Source organism: Apaloderma vittatum, unplaced genomic scaffold (genome assembly GCF_000703405.1).
Source record: "Apaloderma vittatum isolate BGI_N311 unplaced genomic scaffold, ASM70340v1 scaffold2626, whole genome shotgun sequence".
NCBI lineage: Eukaryota > Metazoa > Chordata > Aves > Trogoniformes > Trogonidae > Apaloderma > Apaloderma vittatum.
Window position 1 is genome coordinate 34914 of NW_009719807.1, and position 8816 is coordinate 43729.

The 8816-nt window shown below is 39.9% G+C and overlaps 1 protein-coding gene across 1 annotated transcript in view; it reads right to left on the bottom strand.

The window, feature by feature from the left end:
* The window catches only part of USP7 (ubiquitin specific peptidase 7 (herpes virus-associated)), a 38948-nt gene extending 30566 nt beyond the window's left edge, over window positions 1-8382 (bottom strand). The window contains exons 1-3 of the mRNA XM_009870761.1: window positions 8277-8382; window positions 2246-2444; window positions 707-845 (exon numbers count right to left, since the gene is read on the bottom strand). Of these exons, the coding sequence (XP_009869063.1) occupies window positions 707-845; window positions 2246-2444; window positions 8277-8319 (381 nt within the window). The 5' untranslated portion in view covers window positions 8320-8382. The remainder of the gene's footprint in view (window positions 1-706; window positions 846-2245; window positions 2445-8276) is intronic.
* Between the last annotated feature and the right edge of the window lie 434 nt (window positions 8383-8816).

Sequence of the window (8816 nt, forward strand, 5' to 3'; positions counted from 1 at the left end):
ATGAACGTGAAAACTCGAGCTTGCAACATGACTGCGTTGAAGCACCCAGTTAGACATTACTTTCTATTTCCGAGCCTGAGCTATCTGTAAGAGTAAACTGAAGAAGAATAACTGAAGGACACCAACAAACTGAAGGACACCAACAAAGCCAGTTTTCAGCTTAAGACATTTTATCTCTTTTTTAATGTCTCAATACAGGAAACTTTCCCAGCTTTTAAGAATCTGTAGTACTTTTTCAACTTTCTGTGGATAGTAAGAGGTGGCAATCAAAGGCTCTGCTTGTTCTGGACAGTTTTCCAGACAGATGAAAATTGAAGGGCCCAAGCTTTAAAAACACTTAAAAAGTTGTCTCAACATAAGCCTCAGTATTATTATTATGTCATTAAATATTTGTACACATATAGAAAAACCCCATGGAAATGTAAGAAAAGCTATTTTGCTTCAGAATGACATTCACGCAGTGAAAACTAAGAACAAGCATTCCAATAAAAGGAATTAAATAATCCCTCGTTATCTTCCAGACATAAAGCAATCTACAGTAATTGAGTAAAGAAATGTACGAGAGACTGAAAAAGAATCTACAGCAATGACAGAAAAAGAACAGCTTGGAAAACAGCCCTTTTTCTACAGGCTTCTCAGTATTCAGGAGCACAAGTTCAAAACTGCTCCTATCTAGCAAGAGATTAATACACATCCAATTACTTACACTCCAGGCCATGAAGTTGGAAAAGCCCCAGTCATTTTCCTTATGAAAGAACAAGTGACTAATACGACGACTGAATGATTTTTCATCATCCTTGTAGTTTATTATCTTGAGAACTGCTTGTGCATGACAAGACCATGACCTATAAATACAGAAGAAACATCGGAGGCTCATTCAAACCTAAGTTTTTTACAGTCATTAAAATACTTTCTTCGTTAGGGCTTTTTGGTACATTACTTTCACATCTAGGATTTATTTTTTTCTTATTAGATGTTAAGATTTGGTTAATTGTTATTGAAGGCAGGAATCCATGGGGCTTTCTGAAGCCACGTTATGAATGTGAAGCTTGAACGGACATTTTCTGCGGGCAACAGTGTCATCAATAAAGAACTGACAAGCAACTGCAGGCAACAGTGCTTTAAGAAGGCAACTGCTCTCTGAGGTGAGCCTTTGCTAATCTATCTCAAAGCAGACGGACAGGCCAACTCAACGCAGCCCAGGTGTCTATAGAGTGGGATAACTCAGCCTTTGGCTAAGGGAAGAAGGGGGCAGTTCTACCCTTGCACAGAATAAACTCCCCACCTTTCTCAGCAGCATGTCTTTGTGACCATATCATCTCAGCTGTGCAAGGGGATCAGACTGAACATCAGTTTAGAGTAGGGCTTGTCACTGCCTCGTACAGTGGTGCTACTGCTTGCTTAGCTCCACCAGCTGCACCATAGTTGACACTTCTGAAGATCATATTACCCTATTCCTGTGAGTACTTGCATGTGAACCACTTCTATGGCTACCTAATACACTTAGAACTTTCTTCTTTACCCTTGAAAGCTCATTTTTCACATTACAAAAAATTACAGAAAAGAGCGATTTCTTATTCAGAGCAAACTACAAGCTGTGTGAGCCCTGGTGCAAGAATGGTCACCCTAAGGGGCAGGATCCCTACGAGGGGTCTGCACTCTAGCTGGATAAGCCACAGTAATGCCCCATAAATTTGTATTTATCCTTTTAAATTTCTGTATTATTTACAAAAGTGGTCAAAGATAGCAAATTTTGATTTGCAGACAGGACTCCAAGAACATGCATGCGTTCATATCTCGCTTTATCAGCAACGAACTCTTTAAAAAGAGATTACTGACTCGGACACTGCTCTGCCTCGGCTGCTAGCAGTTATCTGCTTACACAATTTACGGGGCAAGATTTAGAGCAGGGTTAGAGAAGCTCCAGTACCATTTCCATGTGAAATAAACCTAGGACTTTTCCCATGTCAAGGAAATTGTCAGTCAAAGACTCCCCCCTGGCAATTAAACAGAAATATACCTGAATTCTACCACAAACTTCTAGCTACACAGGCTCCTTTTAGCTGAAGAGAGGCATACTCTTATGCTCTGGGATTTAGACAGGTGGGGTGAAAGTGGAATTTAAGCCCTTGCAAGAATTCTTTCCTCTCACAGAAAGCTAGGTAAATTTTTTTAGATGTTCGTATTTCTTGCGATACAGATTAATTAGTATCAAATGAGGACTTGGACAATAAAAGGGTCTTACGTGGAATCAGATTCGGCATTGCATTGAAGGAAGAATCCTACGCTTTTTTGGTGCGGTCTGTCTGGGTAGAGTCGTGGCATAACCATGATCTTCCACGGCAAATTCCGTACGAAGCAGGGAGGACTGAGAACCGACTCACTCAGTCGGTTGAAGCGTTCGACTGTAAACTGAAACGTTGCTTCCGATCGCCAACTTGTATCTGTACACAAACAAAATTATTTGAAAAATAATTTGTTCCTCACTCCAAAACATTGTTTTCAAATACACGCAATATGGTCACGTTTTACGTAGTGGGATATTGGAAGCAACAAAGGGGAAAAAACCAAACCAAAACAACAATAAACCCTCCCCCACACACACACCTGAGAAGCACTGAACTCCTTAGCAACTGAAGTTTCAGTTTTTTCATTTTGTAAAACGCTGCAACACCATTCAGGAAACCAGACCGTTGGAAGATACATTCCTTTTGTACGCTATTTGCTTAAATAATTCTTCGCCACTAGAATTTCCTACCACTTAAGTTTCTTCTAAAGCAGCGGGTACCGTGAGACACAGACATCAAGCGCTTTACAACATAAACCACAGCCCACTCTCACTCCTCTCGCTGTGCAGTGTCTTCCCAGCCCAGCCTAAATCTGCTCCTCACATGAACCAAGATGTGCAGAGGATTTTCACTTCTCCTATAGATAAGAAGTCACCATGTATTTGCTTTCTGCTTGCGGCTATCTTTTCAAAATAGGATGAACCCCACTGGTCAGTTGTTGGGGTTTTTTAAATATCTCACACCAGGTTGATGAAGAACAGCTCAAGAGTACGGTCCGACACTCCTTGTGGCACGTGAAAATTTTGAGATTTTCAGTGGTCTAAATCAAAAAGTTAAATGAGACACTACTATTTTAAATAGCTTATTTTGCCACACACAATTAAACTAATTTTACCTTCTTCCCACATCCCCAGTTCTTCATATACCACAATCTGTTCTGTTGTACACAACTCTAACAGGGAGTTGGAGACCGCGACAGCTTCAGGAAGGCACAAGGCCGGGTTCTCTTCCGTGTGACATGTCCCACATTGTACACAGGCAGCCGGACCTGCAACTTAGCCCAACATTTTTACAGGGCAGGCACGAAGCACAGAGTACGCACAAACACTCCCCTCTTTCTCTGTCCTTCCGGCTAAGGCCTGTGTAACACAGAAAGATTTGCTACTGGGTGGAAGGAGTCCGAGTTGCATGTAGGGCAGCAGAGAGCACCCGTGGGCACACGGTCACTCCTCTCACAGCACCCATGGGCAGTGCGCTACAGGTCACACCCGAAATCGAAAGCACTAAGGTACGACACCAAGCCAGAAACTGGATTGTGACACTACGTGTCGAGGCGTGCAGTACGCAACAAATCCATTGTTTTTGCACATGCAAAGCAGTCGCTCACTCTGAGAGCTTCACATGGCACTAGAGAGAGCCTTGAATGATTTTTTTAAAAGACACGTGAATCTTGGTTAATACCTTACTAAAAAAAAAAAAAATTCAAACCCTCTTGATTACAACATGCAAATGGTGTAAGACTATACACTTCAATATCAAAAATTAACAAGTTTTGTCCACAACTGCCAGGGGCAGATTCCATCCTTCTCCCTCGCAAAATGGTTTTCTTGAAGCAGTTATCCTACTTCTGGATCTTGATCTTGGCAACATGGTTAATCTTATTTGCATATAGCCTGACAGCTCTAAACATTCACAATTATCTCTTGGGAATAACAGTACTAGAGTAGACACCACCTTCCTCTCTCCTTTACACCTGCAATGATCTCTGCGTTACGCTGTGCTGTCAGCATCCTCACTAACAGGAGTTCAGAGGATTATTTTCTCCTCTTTTCCCCTACACGTAAGTGTAGCTAACGAGTAGTCTACCGCCTACGTAAAAACTGTCCCCTGCCCATTTTACCTACTCACTGCCTGCTGACAGAGTAGAGAGCTGGTCTTCTGCGAAGCAGAGCCAGACAGGCTGCAGCCAAGAGCTGTACGCTCTCCAGCTTGATTCGCAGGCAGAATCAAAAAAAATCCGTAACACGGTTAACAACTTAAAAATCTTGTATCATGCGTATCCTGAAACAGCTCAAGACCGCCTGCCTACACACGGGCAAGATCAGGACTTCTGGGCTTAGACTAGCTTCTGAAAAAAATGAGCCAACCAGGCTTGCTTTCTGCCTCCTTTGCTGCAGCTTTTAGAGCACTCAAGAACAAGGATGCAGCAGCGCTGCTACGGTGTCAGCTAAAAAAGGCAGCCCACGCAGCATCTGCAGATGCTTCGGAGAAAGTTTGCCTATATTTCTTGATTTCTTTTCAGGAAAGTCTGCGCATGAGAGCTCACCAGGGAAAGGTACTATTTGCAGCAAACTAGTGAGCAATCACTAGTAACTACTCCACAAAAATGCAGCCTCATAACATGGGTCAATCCTGAATCAGAAGTTGCTTTAAAAATACAAAATGCTACCCTCCTCCAAAATAACCACCTTCCTCTCCTTCCAGAAAGCCCATATTTTTAGCAAGTATAATCCATTTAAAACATGAATCATATCAAAAAACCAAAGTTTAAAAAAACGTGATGAGTATTCTGAGCACATAACTAAATAAAACTTTTTTCCACCACCGCAAAAATGCTCACTGGTTTCAAATAAAAGAACGCAACTGGCAGCAGCTGATCTAGTACTGACTGGCAAATAAAACTTCTATAAATCCCTGAACTACCAATATCACACATGATTCCTGAACACAAAGTGAAAAGAACAGACTGAGTTTGCACTGCTTGGTGGAGTTACATGCAACAGATTATATTTACTACATGGAGAAGATTTTTTCACTGATGAGATGAATGTCACATTGAGCACTTGATACGACAAAGATCCTTCAAATCGGAGATTCATTTTAAGATTGAAGTACTTATTTAAATGTTTATACCTTTGAGAAAAGTAGACTTCTTTATTCTCTTCGTAAATGTTACCTTTAAAGTACATTGACGTTATTAGAATATTCTGAACCTGAATTATTAATGGGGAAACTGGCTGAATATTCTATGAATATTTTAGTAATGATCCAAATACAGCCTGCAATAGGAGCGTATGGCTAAGACTGATGCTTCAGAAAGCCTCCTAGCCTCTGCAATTCCTCACAGAAATGAGACGTCAGTAGGTAATTGCAAAGCTGTGAGTTTATGTTTAGCTAGGGACCTTCTGTTTGAACTTTAACTTCTAAGAGAATTTATTCTATGTGCTGCTTCAAATACTGATGCACTTGCGAACAAAATTCGATCGGAACCCTGCTTTTATTATTTTTTATTTATTTGCAGAAGCTGCTATTCCAGCTCAGAAAGCCTGGTTCGTTAAGTCATTCTCTGTGCAAAACACAGCACATGCCTTCAGCTAGTTCCTTTTAATTGCTAAGGCACCACACATAGCAACAAGAGGCCCTAGTCAAACCACCTGGGAGAACACAGCCTTAGCTCCAAGTCCTGCTGGTGGTCCACTGCTCTCCCCGGTACCTGCTCTTCACAAGGTTAGTTGCCTAGCGAAGGAGACGAGAGCTACGCTCTTTTCCAATCTTATCAGTCATTGTTTTTTGTGCTAAGAAGGAAGAATCAAAATCAAAAGCCTCTTGAACTCAGAAATTCACCAGAAAGCTGGTTTCTATGATCCAGCTGGAAGCATCAATCTTTTATCCTACTCTTCGCCTCCTTCTCAGGAACCATTAAACTCATTAAGATTTTCACTGAAACAGTATCTAAATTCTCTTCATGCATTCTTCATCAGCTCAGATTGATACCACTTGCTATGAGTAACAGCAACAGAAAACAGAGCGTGTTTATCAGAGGCCAATGCCTCCTTCCTTTTTTTCCTATCACCGAGCTGTCCATTATACACGTACATCATACTGCAAACCAGGATGAAGAGAACAAAGAGCAAGAGAGCAATTGCACTGATGTGTAAATAATGCAACAGCAAGCAACTAATCTGATTTACCAGACTTGGAAAAGAAGCATCATCCACTTACGTGATGCAAGTCTTCAGGAATGTTTTTGCAACTGCAACCTTTTGCAATAACATTATTTTCTATCTGTATCAATGTAGAGCTGTAACAGCACCAAGCTGTAGCCAGACACTCCTTATTCAAATATGATAATAAGGAACTATTGGAGTATTGCTTAATAATCACATTTTAGCCCTGAAAGATGTCCCACAGCAGAGGAGACCAAAGCTCCTGACCATACTGAAAGTCCACAGAGACATAAGCACCACCATAAACACTGAAACCTTCACAAGTCTTTTGCTGAAATACCTTCAGATATTTCCTTCCCTCCCACAAAACCTTCATATCCAGTTAGCAGAGGAGTCAAATATTTAGTGAATAACAGAAACTGTTTTACAGTAGCTTTCTGGTTAAAAAGCCCATGTTACTGTGAATGAAGAGGGCTACATCTGATTACTTGTCATCCTCGGTATGGCCTGGGTTTCATCAGCTGCTTCTGCAGCTTAAGTCCCTTTTGTTTAATTTGTGCAAGTGTGTACAGACCAACTTCTGGGCAAATTTTTGTACTAATTGACCAATGTGGTATCTACTGGCTGTACTGGTAGCAAACACTATCAGGCTTTCTACCTATAAGAATTATTACCAAGAACAGAGGTTCAACAGAGTTATCCTTGCCAGTCAGTGTCAATCCACATGATCTTGCCTTGCCACCCTCCAAACGCCAGGGCCCAACCAAGACAGTTAACATCTTGCCGTACCAGTAACTTGATTCTGATAAAAAGAGAACTTCCTATTTCAGTCTCAGTCAGTAACTAGAAGCAAGAAATCATAGCCCTCTGAATGAGATCAGGCAATCAGATTAAAAAAAAAAAAACCATAGGCTGTGCAGACCTCATTTTTCCTTTACTGTGAGAATCTGATCATAAGAAACTTCATCTTTGCCAATGAAACAGAGACAGTTCAATCACGAGATGCTTTTGTCCTGAATTTGAATCGTATCCTCTTAATGGAACATTACTATTTTTTATCAGTATTCTATTATATGTTCCTTGAATACATGAAAGTATAAGCAGTTTTTTTGAATTTTAACGTCAAACACTGACTTCTCAAACAAAATTTCATCCAACATTTTGCACGTATCTAAATAAATGTTTAAGCCAAGTTCTGAATGTACTCTCAAAAGACAGCATGAAATAAGGAATCAGAGAGGAACAAATCCCCACATTTTGTCTCCCTTCTCCCAATTACATTTTACTTAGTTCTTTGAAATAAGAGCAGACCGCCATATCCTCTACGAAAAGAAATATCATTGTTATATATGTAGTCAGAAAAACATACAGCCTTCAGTGAACTACAAACTCAATATCTTTCGTTAAATAAGCCCAGACACATCTACTTAAAAATTATTGAATCCTCTGTAACAGGAGAAACTATACACTTTTATTTTCCGTTAACAGACCAATGAAAAGATTTCAGCAACACACGTCTCCTTTTATTAACAGGACATCAACCCGTACTTCTTCCTTTGCATTTGCAAGCAAAACGGTGTCAGAGTTGGGGGGAAAAAATGTCCCTCAACAGAATAGTTACCACTGGCTTACCACACAAAACCAAAAATCGATCACAGCTGCCACCTGACAAGAAAGCAGGACAGAGAAGGATTCTAAACGCCCTGAAGGAATTGCATAACAGACAAAATTACTATGCAGCAAAGCAGTTTAAAAGGACAAAAATCTAACACTGGATATATCACTTTCAACAATTATTTTAAATGAATACCTAGAAAGAGTAAAAAGAAAAAAATCCCAAGCCTTCAGATGCCCAATCCTATTGTACAGCTACGTTAAAAGGATGCCTATACAGAAAGCCAGCAGTCGTAACTACAGAGAGTTTCATTTTTTTTAATGAGCTGTAGTTCAGAGGACACAGGTAAGTCATGGGCCATCTTATCCTCAGAAATCATAAAAATAAAGCCAGCAAACCACGTGTTTTTATCAAATATTTACTTACCATCTTCCATGTCCTCTTCAGTGTTGTTATGTCCATCAGCCATTGCTACATTCCCATTAATGACAGGATTTTGTGTAATTCTTGGAGGATCATCTGTATCTCCGGCTAACATAAAAAATTATAAAAAATCAGTCAGCTATATTAACATTTCTGTCTCAGGTACTGCTTATGAGACATAGAAATGTCACAATTTTGTGTAGAACAGTATCTACTTAAACTATAGCACAACAGCTGTACTGCTATGTCTAACTAAAATTCCTCAAACATCAAAGCAAAATTTCTGCATTAATGCAGGACACAAAGAACATAAATTGATTTTCAAGTTTTTCAAATGGCCTTATAGTCAGAATCTCATAATCAAGTCTCATTAAATAAAAACAAACTTTATATTACTTTTTCTGGCATTCCACATTCTTATCTAGATACAAGATTCTAATAGCAGACTTCTTAAATAAGCATTTTACTTGAAGACTTCTTCAGTGTTAGCGCTTTTATAAGGGAAAAAAATCCAGCCTAAATATTTAATCAAATGCAATTTTA